Source organism: Salvelinus sp. IW2-2015, linkage group LG5 (assembly GCF_002910315.2).
Source record: "Salvelinus sp. IW2-2015 linkage group LG5, ASM291031v2, whole genome shotgun sequence".
NCBI classification, from domain to species: domain Eukaryota; kingdom Metazoa; phylum Chordata; class Actinopteri; order Salmoniformes; family Salmonidae; genus Salvelinus; species Salvelinus sp. IW2-2015.
In genome coordinates this window covers 3,491,146-3,505,807 of record NC_036844.1, presented here as the reverse complement: position 1 = coordinate 3,505,807, position 14,662 = coordinate 3,491,146, and the positions used below count along the sequence as shown (strand labels likewise).

Sequence of the window (14,662 nt, the reverse complement as noted above, 5' to 3'; positions counted from 1 at the left end):
GAAATAATCTGTCTGTAAACAATTGTTGGAAAAATTACTTGTGTCATGCACAAAGTAGATGTCCTAACCGACTTGCCAAAACTATAGTTTGTTAACAAGACATTTGTGGAGTGGTTGAACATTGAGTTTTAATGACTCCAACCTAAGTGTATGTAAACTTCCGACTTCAACTGTACATGTTTGTCATATGATCATATCCTATAGGCATTAACTTTTTTTTAAACAACAGAGACCAGGTCAAGTCTTGCTCACCATTTTACATTTTGAAATAAATGAATGTGTAGCTGCACATCAAAAAGTTGCAACTGTACAAGAATGGGAGGACAAACAAACAAAAGACTGTGGTTAAAGGGATGATGAATCCCAAACAGCAGTTCTCCATGTACACAAGGGTAAAGATTAAGTAAGAGCACCCTCCTCATCCATGAGTGAAGGTGATCACAGTCAAAAGGAAGGCAGCTTTATTCTCCATGTCAGAAACCCTCATAGTCCTACAAGCTTCCAGGGTAATGTTCAGTAGGCACCAAGTGGAAGAAAACAGTTTGAAACAAGGAGGTACTATCTGAATTTGTCCAATAAGAAACACTCATTTACGTTTTCCATTACAAAACATCTTGCTACTGTACGGTCCTAATGAGCAGGACCCAGGTAAAGTTGGTTTATTTGCCAACTACACAAATCGCTGATTAGTTTCTCTGTACCAACACCAATATTCAGGCAGGTCCCCACAAGGAACAGTTTTGTAGGGACAATTCCAAATAACTATTTAGAAGTGGTCTCTTGGATTTATTTTGGATTGCTGGTACCATTGTTGGATGCTCCCATACAGCATCTAAGTTTTAAATACATTTATTTTGTGTTAAATTCCTACATTTTATGGACTTCTAGAATTTCAAAATGTGATACCACGCAAACAGAGCCATAACCTTGGTATCTACCCAAAATCAGAGTGCTGGGTTTCAGAAGCAAGAACATAGAAAGACATTTAGACTGAGGTAAGTATGGTGTGTGCGTGTGCGTGCGTGCATGACTGCCGTGTAGAAGTGCATCTGGTACACAAGTGCTGAAACAAACTACAAATGTAGTGATGAATGTGACAATATTCAAATAGCCAGACATTATTCCACAATCTAAATCCATATGTTACTCCTATCAATTCATAATCCAAACAGTGTGATGCTCGAAAAAGCACTAGATATGTTGTAGCTATTTTTGCTTAAAAGGTATATGTGTTACTGAGATATTAAATGGTGACTGCAAATAGAATCAACGCAATTCCATCAGATATCAATATATATCATATCTAATTTCTGTGTATAACAGTTTATTGTTACAAAATATTCAAGCAAAGTCTGAGTCTAAAGGATAGTGACCATGATATCTTTATATTAACTGTATCCGTTTAATTCTAATTCTCATCTATGCCATCTCTATCAATATACATTTTCTTGTTGACATCAGCCCCTTACTGTGTACAGACTGCATTGTAAAGTAGATCAGCTTTGATGGCCATGTCGTAAGCAAATGCAGTTGTCAGTGGGGCAACCGTCCTTTAACAAAATCCTTTAAGAAATATGCCACCTAGATTAGACATTTATCAGATCAGGGGTTCCTCAGTGTGGTTCAAATGTATAAGGCACGCTAGAGTCTGCCGGATAACCTTGCTACAGTACTTTGCATCTGCATTTTACACTCCCCAATGCTTTTACCTTTTTTTTCTCTTTTTTTTTTTTTACAAATCCCTACCTAGAAACAGAATGGTCAGGATGGCGTGACAGGGTAGAAGCCTAAGGTCCAGGGTCCAGGGGGAATATCATTTATATAAGTGACTCCCTCTTGAGTGAGCTGGTGGATGGGTTTAGGGGCGGTTCGGGTGGGGTGGGTGACATCAGAAAAGGCTGGTAAGGGTGTTCTGGGAGGGGCTTATACTCATGGAGTCATGGGGGTCATTGCCCCCCGGCACGGCGGTCAGTACAGGGTTAGCCGATGTCATAGAGGGGCTGGTCAGGTCCGTGAGGGTGGTATGGGTACTGGAAGGGCTCATTGAGGAGTTGGACAGCTCGGAGGGGGGGCCTGAAGGCGACCCCCCTGATAGAGTGGACCCATCCAACAGCTTGTCTAGCCCTGTGCTCTCCTGACGTAGAATGTTCCGTCGAAACTTGGCCCGGGCGTTTTGGAACCAAACCTTCAAAGAAAGAAAGAGAAAAGAGGGGGAAAATGCTCAATAGATAGTGTTAGTGTGGTGAACCGAAGCCTGGGCTGTGGGGGGAAAGGTTTAGAAACAGAGAGATACCGAAGGAAAGGGGGGTTCAAATCAAAATGACAAACATGAAAATGGAATTCATCAAAGCAATTTCAGTTTGTTCATTAAATCCGTGTTTTACGTCTGTCTGTTTTTTTCAATATATAATTTGCAGTTGTTTATACTTTTGCAAATGGTCCGTTGCGCGTTTTTGAATTCCCATATCGAATGCTAAACAGTTGGTATGATAACTCGGTGACACTTTCTTTAAAAAACAAAAACAAATAGGCCATGACTTAGATCAAGGGATATCTATACTGACTGTGTGAGGACTAAATGTTTTTACTCTTGTGAAAATGATGTTCAACGGAATGGAAATAGGTTGGCCATTTCAATGAATTTACGGTTTGTTTGGGATAATCATAATACTTGAGCAATTATACTAATCAAAAACTCCCCTGATAGATTTGTCTGGCATTTTGCACTATTATTAAGTTCATTAGTACCACAGATACAAAGAATGCAATTTCAAATATTGTCATTATTTACTACTACTACATGTAAAACAACTATGAGGGAATTGTTGAAATACTGAGTACATAGCCACACAAATACATTTTTCTACAAGGGCTGCAGGTACCATCATCAATGTGCAACACTTGACAATAACCCCACAAGCATAAACCACTGTTTCCAGTTGCCACACAGTCGAGTACTATTGTACAGGGCCTAGTATCCCAAGAGCTTTCATAGTTTGTGTAACATTAAAGATGCACTATACAGAAATCGCTTCGCCATTTCCTGGTTGATAAAATTCTAATAGTTCATTTAATTCCAGTTTATGTGAAAAAACTAAAGTATAGTGTAGAGAATCATTGTTCCATCTAAACCGCTGTGAAATATATTTTCTATACCCAAAAATATTGTATTTTCTGCTGTTCTAGGCTGGTGTACAAACCCGAAAGTCAAAAATGCAAAAACTAAACTTAAGAACGGGAAGCATAGGAATAGCTCACATAGAACAGATCTACTGCTTCTTCAATTTCAATGAGAATGACAGATCTATAATTCACATTTTTATGAAAATTTGGTCGGGTGTCCCAAAAAGTTACATGTTGCAGCTTTAAGTTAAGTATTACTGTAGATCCTACAGTCAGTTGCATCGTTAGCATCCAAGCTGTTTCCCAAAAGGAACATTGTTACACTAAACTAATTCCTTTATTGTTATACCGATTAATCACTTTCTCTCTGTGTGAATGCTGAGTGTTAGTAGTTAAAGGGATAGTTCACCCAAAACTACAAAATCACTTTGTTTCCTTACCCTGTAAGCAGTCTATGGACAAGTTATGACAGCACTCCATGCTTTGGTTTTGTTTAACTGGACATTGTTTCCAAATACTAACTTTGCTGAGATACACAATCCATTGTAGATACTTAAGGATCAATTGGACATGAAGTGCAAAAAATGCTAATATAGTGACTTGCATTGGATTGTAATGATGTAATAAAAAAATTAAATGGTATATTTAATTAGATGGAATTTTGCACTAAACATACAGATATCCAAAGCAAAAAATTATGATTTACAGTATTTGTAACTGGTGAAATGCGATGCAGATTTCATTTATCCAAATGAGCATCAGTGCAAGTATTCGTCTCAGAGTAGGACTGCTGCTCTAGGATCAGGTCCCCCCTATCCATATAATCTTATTCATTATTATCTAAAAGGACAAACTGATCCTACTCTGAGACACTTTTTCAATATGAGCCCAGAAGTGGACTATATACAATAACATACAGCTAACTGCCAAAATAAAGGAAACACCAACATAAAGTGTTTTAACAGGGCGTTGAGTCACCGTGACCGAGAACAGCTTCAATGCACCTTGGCACAGATTCTACAAGTGTCTGGAACTCTATTGGAGGGATGAGACACCATTCTTCCACAAGAAATTCCATTATTTTGTGTTTTGTTGATGGTGGTGGAAAACGTTGTCTGAGGCACTGTTCCAGAATCTCACATAAGTGTTCAATTGGGTTTAGATCTGATGACTGAGTTGCCAATGGCATATGGATTACATAGTTGTCATGCTCCTCAAACCATTCAGTGACACTCGTGCCCTGTGGATGGGGGCATTGTCATGCTATGGGGACATAGCCATGGTAGCCATTATTTTGGCAGTTACCTTTACCTGTGGGTAAATAATTATCCTTATGGAGGGAATCTTCTTTCTCACCTGCAGCACGCGTTTGGAGAGACCCGTCTTCTGGGACAGCTGTTTCAGGTCTTTGGCGTCTGGATTGTGGTTGATGGCAAAGTAGGACTTCATGGTCCTCAGTTGGTGGTGTTTGAAGGAGGTCCGCATGCGCTTGGACTTGGCGCTGGAGGAGTAGTGGGAGTCCCGGTCCAGGTGGTCCCCATCCTCATTGCAACTTAATGCTGGAGGGGAGGGACAACACACACAGGTTAGTTTCTGGTTGAGAGATGATACAATTCGTTACGGTACGATACGATACAATATGACACAATACTTTGGTGACCATTTTCATGGAATTTTGTTTATGGTTACGATCATGTCATCATTGGGATTACGTATTCAGAGTATCCCTATGTGTTGTTTTGTTGCCGTTGTGAACGCTATGGCAAACGGACCGCGTGTCTTATTTGTTGACAGGAAAGCTCATGACGGACTGGACTTTACAAGGTTGTGGTTAATGGAGGCTAAATTGATACATTCATCAAACTGAAATATTTTTGATTCTTGTGCGATTAAAATGTAAAATTAAAATGTAAGTCAAAATGAGCAAATTATGCATTAAAGGGGTACTTTTACAGTGCAATCATTGCACTAAAATATTTTCTTTCTTGCTAATCAGATTATATTATTATCATTATTACTTGTATTGGTAACAGTACAGTTATCTATATCTATAAACTATTGTGCTAATTTCAATGAATTCATAATGACAAATTGAATCAAAGCAAGAGCACGACCTATATGTTTACACTCTGTAGTTTACAGCATGGGCAAAACTGTCTGCAAAACACCGACAACACATCTGACAATCTACCAGTACTCTGGAAGCTCTAAATTAGCAAGCATGTTAGTTGCAAAACTGAATGCAAAAAGAATCACAATGTGATTACTCCTAAATACCCACAACACTGAGTGAAAATGCCAAAATAAATCAATAAAATGTGAACCCACAAGATTGACTGGACACAACAAATGCCTTACCTTTAGTGTTCTTATTACTTTGTAAGTAGTGCAGTGTTAAAAGTATTGCATTTGCTCATTATTGGAACGCACTTTTTCCATTTTTGCGTCTGTAAGTACAGTAAGTATTGTATTTACAAGAATAATGACTCTAAAGTGTTACTAATAATTCCTTAAAAAACGGGGACAACAAATTCATATGTCAAAATATTCAAGTGAGTAAAAAAAAAAGTGAAATGTCAATTGCATGTCAAGAACTTTTGCCAATAGTTATGGATGCTGGAATTCACCACACTATGAACGGAAAGTCACTGGAGCGACGAACAGCCCTTGCTGTCTCTGCCTGGCTGGTTCCCCTCTCTCCACCGGGATTCTCTGCCTCTAACCCTATTACGGGGGCTGAGTCACTGGCTTACTGGTGCTCTTCCATGCCGTCCCCAGGAGGGGTGCATCACTGGAGTGGGTTGAGTCACTGACGTGATCTTCCTGTCCGGGTTAGCGCCCCCCTCGGGTCATGCCGTGGGGGAGATCTTCATGGGCTATACTCAGCCATGTCTCAGGGTAGTAAGTTGGTGGTTTGAAGATATCCCTCTAGTAGTATGGGGGCTGTGCTTTGGCAAAGTGGGAGGGGTTATGTCCTGCCTGGTTGGCCCTGTCCGGGGGTATCGTCGGGCGGGGCCACAGTATCTCCCGACCCCTCCTGTCTCAGCCTCCAGTATTTATGCTGCAGTAGTTTATGTGTCGGGGGGCTAGGGTCAGTATGTAATAACTGGAGTATTTCTCCTGTCTTATCCGGTGTCCTGTGTGAATTTAAGTATGCTCCCTCTTAATTCTCTCTCTCTCCCTCTCCCTCCTCTCCCAGAGGACCTGAGCCCTGGGACCTTGCCTCAGGACTACCATGCCTGATGACTCCTTGCTGTCCCCAGTCCACTTGGTCATGCTGCTGCTCCAGTTTCAACTGTTCTGCCTGCGGCTATGGAACCCTGAGTTGTTCACCGGACCTGCTACCTTGTCCCGGACCTACTGTTTTAGAATCTCTTTCTCTACCGCACTTGCTGTCTCTAACTCTGAATGCTCGGCTATGAAACTCCAACTGTCATTTACTCCTGAGGTGCTGACCTGTTGCACCCTCTACAACCACTGTGATTATTATTATTATTTGACCCTGCTGGTCATCTATGAATGTTTGAACATCTTGGCCATGTACTGTTATAATCTCAACCCGGCACAGCCAGAAGAGGACTGGCCACCCCTCAGAGCCTGGTTCCTCTCTAGGTTTCTTCCTAGGTTCTGGCCTTTCTAGGGAGTTTTCCCTAGTCGCCATGCTTCTACACCTGCATTGCTTGCTGTTTGGGGTTTTAGGCTGGGTTTCTGAATAGCACTTTGTGACATTGGCTGATGTATATAGGGTTTTATAAATACATTTGATTGATTGCAGAATATATTATATAGGATAAAATTGGCATGTATTTTCACAGTGTTATGCAGTGCAGTCAGGGTTTGATAGAAAATCTGCCATTCCAGATGATAGTGAAAGGAATGCCAACACATTCCATCAGGTGGCAGCAAAGCTCCAAAACAGAAAGAAAGAAAGAAAGAGAAAGAAAGAAAGAAAAGGCAATATGTTCCTCTCCATTATGCCTTATTCAATATTTTATAACACTACAGGCTATAATTTAATTCGAATTTCATTAGATATGAGATTTTGGAAAAGTGGGTAAAAGTTATCTTGGACAATGCAAAATAGTATGCGAAGAAAGATAGGTCTAAGCCTATATACAGTATTAGTTGGTTTAAGATTGAAATCCTTATTTTATTTTATGTAATTAGGCTTTTCTTTTATATGTCGTTTATTTATGTTGGCTATTTTAGATTTGGAGGGAAATTGTGCAATTAATCCTGCCCGTTTGTATAACCATTTACCAGACAACCCTGTCAAAAAGTTGTTTATGAAACAGTCCTTGACAATAATGTATAAATATTGTAATTACATTTGCATGCTCATAGTTATTGAAGCACACTCAGAACGGCACATTTCAAAATGTTTATGAAACGATAATCCAACTTCTCGTTCCCCAAAGCAGAATGCAGAGAACGGGCCTAATCTTTTAAATATTAGCCGTACCATTCATGTTTAACTCACGTGCTTACTAAAGCTTTCTGCCATTTGCCTTTCTTATTCAAATCACCATATGCCACCACAATATGGAGCTATAGCGACCTGGAGTTGTATCATTAAATCCTTTATTCTCGAAAAACCGACAGGTTTATACCAATCTAGCCCTATCCTTATTAGGCCTATCCTTGCCTACTCCTACTCATATTATTAAAGGAATGATAATACGCCTATAACAAGTATAAACACTGCTTAATGCCTAGTCATAATACCAAGATGTCAAAGTAATCTAGTGTTTTTCTCGCACAAAAGTACTACACACCAAGAGCTTCTCGCTCAAGTCGGTCCTTTATTTATGACGGAATAACATATTCCTGGCGGCGGGAGACTTTCTCTCGAAACCTCACAAGGGAGAGTTTTATTCAGGATTCTACACAGGTTCTCCCATGTTTTACAAGCAATCCGTCATTGATTTCCCGACCCAAAAATGTCGTTGTTTTTTTAACCCAAAAACCAAACAAACTGCGAGACTCAACAAGTGAAGTGGGACTGGGGAAAATTCGATAATCTCTCTCGCTCATCTTTTTTGAAGTCCTAGCCCCCATCTGAGCTATTTTCCACTTGTCTGCTTCTGTCATCTTCTAAGAAATCTTTCAGTACTCTCTTTTTCTATGTAGCCAAGTTCTACGTTTTGAGATGGGTTTGACAAGACTAAATTGACTGTGTATGAGCTTGCAAATGAAATGTTCAGTGGGAAAAGTGAAACATTTAAAAAAAGAATGAAATTGAGTATTTGAAGAGATGTTGTTATTACGCAAACCGTCTCTCTGTAGCCTATAATGGGACATGCAGAATTGGGTAGGCCGTCAGAAGCAGGTTCTCCTTGAATGCGTTAGTTAGTGGTCTGTGCGTGTTCATCTTGCATATTTCTCTTAGGATATGTTATCTAAATATATTAGATTGGAAGTGGATCAAGCGCTCCCATTCCACAAATCAACAGAGGCCTCCATTGAACTTCTCACTTTTCCCTCACATCTTTGAGCAAACATTAAATCTTGTTAAAATGACGCTGTCTCAGAAAGGTGATTTATTCAATAAATCAACATGTACATATCGATCCTTTTTAAAACATGTCAGGCCTAGTCTGCGCATAAACACGTCCAAAGCACAACATTGCGCAATACATTTGCTATGGCGTAAAATATTTTTGTTTTGAAAAAATAAAAAGTAACCATTTAGTTTATCAAACTGATTAACTTTGTTTAAAAATGACAAAAAGGCCATTCTATATATCCCAAAACGGTGCAGACAAAATAGGCCTGTAATTTTTGATCGAAAGTAAGTAACCCAATCCTATCGAAATAAGGTTAGATTTCCATCAAACCAAAATATTTCAAATTAGTCCAACAATCCACTATTTTGCGCGTTATCTTTCATTCCAATAGAGATATCACACACACGGTGAAATAAAATAGGGCCCTACAATAGTGAGATTTTATTTTCGTGGCACTTTTTGTAGATTTAAATGACCCTAACCATTTATGGCTAACCGGTACAAACTCGTCCTACCTGCGTTGTAAGCCACGATATCTGCTCCAGGCCCGGGACTTTTCCTTTTCCTCGGCCTTCCTTTCTGCACGGTCCGGACGCCGTTGTAGTAGGGCAGCCCCGGGGAGTTTCCCGCGATGCCCGCGCAAAGTCCTTTGCCCGAGTCTACATCCCCCGCGTGATTGAAATGCTCTTGATATTCCCCTTGTATGAGTGTCTCAAAGTGGAGCCGGCAGTACACAAGACTGTCCCGCATTCCGAAGTGGTCTCCGGTCGTGAGCATTTTGTTGCAGCTTGTACAGGTGAAACAGTTCAAGTGATAGACCAAGTCCCTCGCCCGCATGACCATCTCCGACGCCGAGATCCCGAGATGGCAACGGGCGCACCTCTGGACGGAAAACCTCCTGCTTGGGAGAAGAGAGCGGATGACACAAACACGTACAGAATATAGATTCAATCCAGGGTCAACAAACTTTAGTTTGTGCACATTCTGACGAAGAACGTTGATGTAAAGTTGTTATTTGTAATACAGGAATATTCATTATCACGCGTTAAAGGCTAAATGCCCTCAGGTCTTCATATTTTTTTGTTTAATTCTTGTCCTTTTGCCACTTCAAAATGTGATGCTTTGGTTTAGACTAAGTAGAGCATCAAAAACAAGAATAGGCCTACCAGAGATACGGAATAGTAGCATATTGGCTAATTTGTTGTCATTTGTAAATAATGTATGGCCTGCGTGCATAACAAGCTACCATGTTTTGGGAAGATTAGCCTAACAGCACTGACTATCTGAAATTGGTTTCAGGATTGTAAATGGAGTAGCAGCAGCTGGGGAGTTGAAGTGTTTGCAATAAGTAGCCTAGATAGAATACTAGCTGTAGGCCTAGACCTAATTGGATATCTCTCGTTTCTATGCTTGCTTGGCCAGTTGTTGTTGTTATAGCTGTAGCCTTGTATCGTGGTTACCTGTAGTAATCGTCTTTGCAATAGATGCTGCCGTCTTTACTGAAACAGGTAAGCTCCGACTCGAGGTTGAGTTTGCACTCGCAGCACTTGAGACAGCGCATGTGCCACTGTTTGTCAACCGCAAGCAAGTAGTAGCGGTCCGATATCTTCCCCCCGCAGCCCGCGCATAAGGCCACACGGTCGCTGTTGATGGACCTCATACCCTGAAGAGGGAAAGGGAAATCAGTTGTATGTTTACAATAAGAACACGTTCGATAGCATGCCACCAAGAGACGTCAAGGCCAATACTGTATAACAGTGGATATTTTGCGCAAACATGTTCCATACCTGTTCATACGTCTGTCTACTTGCAGTCATGAAAGCGATAGATAAAATGCGATAGAACCTAAATGTGGCATGACGTAACACGTAGGCCTAACATGTAGCTGCAATAGAAACCTTATTTTTGATTGAGGCATGTGCAACATGTATTATAACAACTAAATAAAAGGAAAATGTCAAATTCAAATATTTTTCCTAAGCGCATTTATTCACGTGAAACACTTAATATTAACATCAATTAACGAATCTTGTTGACAGCCAAAATATTGCAAAAACGTATTTGATTAGGCCTAATAAACGAATAAAAAAATCATCACAGATTAAGCATTATAATTCTAATGCTTCTGTGAAATAAACGTATTTTTGAATGGACATGAGCATGTCCAACTTTAAGACATGTTTAGTGGACAATCGACGCGAGCTAGGCCTATTGAAAAACGATTTGTTCGTTTTTTCACAACAAACGAGAAGCCTGTTTATGTTTTAGAAGTTACGTCTATATGTTTCGTGCCCTGCTAGGTTTCCCTTATCAATGACAGTGATTGCCTATATCCTGCGATAGCAATAGACCTAGATAACATACCTAAATAGGCTATCAAAGTGATCAAGATTATCTGTTGGGTTATGAATGAACATGCATGGCCTTAAAACGGGCAGACATATACAGTAAAAACTCACAACATTTGATTTTACACTGCATGGTATGTCTGTCTGCCCGTTTTAAGGCCATGCATGTTCATTCATAACCCACTAATTAATTCTAACAGATAATCTATGTCTATTTGTTTTGTTATCTAAGTGGGCCTATGTAGTCTACATGCATCCGAAAGGAAACTTCGTGAATAAAATTCTAAAGTTTCTGTAACATGTTGTTTCGTAGGAATAAGAAATAGTAGCCAGTAGACCATGAATAATTACACTTTACGCACACACGGTTAGCACATGTGAACCCTAACATGCAAGCAATGTACTGCTTTCTAGTTTATGAATAAATATATTTGAATCGCAGTTTACTTTCTGACCGTAGTCCCTCGAATTTAACGCTTTATTTGTGCTTTCACATGTCTGAACAGCACAGGTCCTTCTTTAATAAAGCATTTACCCACCGTCTCCGTTTCTCCCATGTCTATAGCCGAACTGATGGCGGTAGAATCGCCCTTCGCCCTCCGGCCCATCTCGTAGATAACCCCCTGCATCTCGCCTCCGAGCAGCCCGTGGAAGAGCATCGTGGAGGCGGGAGAGCTACACTTGCAAGCGTCTCCCTCAGATCTGAAAGCCAAAACTTCCATGAGACGCAAATCTCGCCCATGCATTTAAAGTGAATGGCTCCCATCTATTGGTTTAGGAAGTCATAAAATCCAAGCCAAGAAAGATGGTAGGCTACAAAAAACATATTTTCCTTTCCAACACTGTGATTTAGATTCTTATTCAAATATAGGCCTTTAATTTCAGACATGATTATAGTAAATATTACGTTTTCTATATGGCGTATAGGCTATAGTTTACACCATATTTGAACACGTGATCAAATACAAAATAACCTACTATTTACAACCAATAGATGAGAAGAATTAAATAAACATACCAGCAAACCACAATGTCAATTCTGAATCAAATAATCTCTCTCAATTTGCAGATTTCAGGATGCACAAAAATGCACCAATTTCACTCTGTCGTCCGACAAAAGTGGTCGAGAGCTATTGCAAACGTTCAAATTGCATTAGGACAAAATGAAGGAGTAAATAAGTATTCCAAGAAACAACCGAGAAAGGGGGGGGACTAAAAACACTGCAGAATTGTAGATGACTTGTGGTGGGTATCCTGGCCTCCACTCTTGAGTTGCTCCAAGCCTCGAATCATAACAGCGACGTTCAATGCTACACGTGGATGCTGACGCAAAACACCCAAAACGAATGTCAATCGAAAATAAAAGAATAGCAAAGACGACGAACGAATGCATAAAAACACACAATTGTTCGAATCCAAGGGCTATTGCAAAACATACATTGTTTTCCTACGGGTATCCAGCTCTTCAGCAAGGCGAGCACTGAGCCCTATGTGTGTGTGCAATTTAGGGGGAGGAGTTGACTATTGATTCGATGTGTACTAATCCCTTGTCAAGACTCTCGGAAAGCGGTCTCAGCTTCGTTTTGCTACGCACCTCCGTACCTATAACTACACTCCGCGCCTTTCTACCGGGACTCGTAGACTACGTCACGTAGCCCTTTCAGTCGTTCATTGGTTTACAAATGTCACCAAAACGATCCTTATTACATGTACTGTAGCTCGAGCGGCTGAATCAAAAGCGTCTGAATCGATAAAGCAAATTCTTCTTTTGAAAACAGCCTATGTGGTGGCATCGATGAGTCAGAAACCTTTATTAGGATTTCTATAATAGCATAAGGATCATTGTTATGTTTTGACCATTTTCAAAAACTTGTAAAAAATCATGACATTTAATCTCAGGACGTTTAGAATAATGTTTACATTACAATGAATACAAGTTAGCAAACATGAATAACCTATTCAAAACATGTATTTTGCGCGTAAAATATTATGGTGATGTCTCGTTCACTTATTGGAAATTGTGTGGCGTCAGGACACATATTTGCAGCATGGTATCCACACTTACAGCAGAAACAATGTTTGTTTATTTAATTATTTGTTTAGATATGGACTGTACACTGCAATTCAGCTCGTATAGCTGCCAATGTGTATACCGCCATAACGATACACTAAACCAAAGGCTATACATATTAGTAATTTATAGATGCTAGAATTCAATRACACTCCCATTTGTGTCTTTGTCTAACTACACTAGAGGCATATGAGGGGTCTAACTAGTCTAGAAATAGACTTACGAACAATTGTATTTGACTGAAAAGAATAGAATACTGTTTACAGTGAGTTCATATCAAGCCTACTGATTGAATTTGAACCCAGAAGACTGATTCAAATAGGATGTTATCACGCTTTCTGAGCGTATCATCTTGGACGGTGAGTGCACTATAGCATGGCTGGCACAGTGCCGTGGACCGTGTGTGTGTGTGTGTGTGCTTGACTTTCGCTTGTCTTGTTATGTCATTGTAATTCATATTACCGCTACATTATTAATAACACCATTGTTGTTTGAATTACTTTAAATAATTATGCCTATTTCTACCTTTGTAGCCAACTGATTGTGTGATAGAAGACTGATTCAAAAATCGAAATTAAACTATAGGGCAGATTACACCCCAGACAAACGGCCAGTGTCTGACTCCACCGTGGAGCGCCATTCATCTCAACAAAAGGAAAGTGACAGGTGAACAAATCACAGGTCTTCCATTACCTCACTGCACCTCTTAGCAACGTCATCCTCTCGCTGCAGCCGCTGACTCCTGTACCATCTGTTAGCAACCCCGACCAGCACGTTGTACAACACAATGCCTGGACCAGCGCCTTCGCTACAGCCGTGACTAAACTCCAACAAAGAACAACGCCTTCGGCCGCAGGGGACAGGGCTCTCTGTCACCCCAGACATTTTACCACCAGCGCGGAGGCTGCAGCAGAATACTTTGTTTAATCCATGTAATTAATAGCCATTGAGCGTTGCCTTACACTGGTTTTACCTCCATATTTCTTCATCTGTCAGAGTGGCTATATTGGTGAACTTTTTGGGACTCATGGCCAAATGAGGCATCGACATTAAAAACGTTTTTTAGTTTTTTTTATTATAATTTACATTGGTACGTCAGTATGCAAATTAACTTTCATTTCATTTGATGCACATAAACATTGCCTATAAGCCTATTGCCTGTTAATGTCACTGTCATGTTGTCTCTATTGAGGATTATTGCAGAGGAAGGCCCGAAAAATGGCCAAAGACGTCAGTCACCCAAGCCATCACTCTGCTACCGTCCCGTCAAACGGTACAGGAGCATCTGCTCTCGGACCGACAGGCTCCGAGACAACTTCTACCCCCAAGCCATAAGACTGTTAAATAGTTATCCCTCCTGCTGTGTTCCGGTCGAACTGGACCGATTTACAAGTTTTCTCTCTGAAAAATGTAGTTCATTTAATCTGATTGTCATAAGGTTCCATGACTTTGTGCACACGGAGCATCTGAACACACAAAATACATTTGGATGATTTTCATTACATTTTGAGTGTTTTATTTAACTTTTGTACACCTATGGTGTTCACGGTCAAAAATGACCAGTCATTAGAAATGAATGGGTGAGACTACAATTAGTGTATAAAATTGAGTTC

At 40.2% G+C, this 14,662-nt stretch overlaps 1 protein-coding gene across 3 annotated transcripts; it reads right to left on the bottom strand.

The window, feature by feature from the left end:
• Positions 1-1,703: 1,703 nt before the first annotated feature.
• LOC111963811 (LIM/homeobox protein Lhx2-like) lies at positions 1,704-13,835 on the bottom strand. 3 transcript variants are annotated; one of them, XM_023987350.2, is made up of 6 exons: positions 13,743-13,835; positions 11,518-11,680; positions 10,091-10,293; positions 9,146-9,531; positions 4,480-4,682; positions 1,704-2,185 (listed from the first exon to the last, which is right to left on the bottom strand). In XM_023987350.2, exons 1-6 carry the CDS (start codon positions 13,766-13,768, stop codon positions 1,889-1,891), a joined length of 1,278 nt encoding a protein of 425 aa, XP_023843118.1. In that variant the 5' UTR covers positions 13,769-13,835; the 3' UTR covers positions 1,704-1,888. The 3 variants fall into 3 exon arrangements, with proteins under 3 accessions (XP_023843118.1, XP_023843119.1, XP_023843117.2); XM_023987351.2 differs by lacking the exon at positions 13,743-13,835 and adding an exon at positions 11,997-12,558; XM_023987349.2 differs by lacking the exon at positions 13,743-13,835 and having other exon boundaries at positions 9,146-9,528; positions 11,518-11,817.
• Between the last annotated feature and the right edge of the window lie 827 nt (positions 13,836-14,662).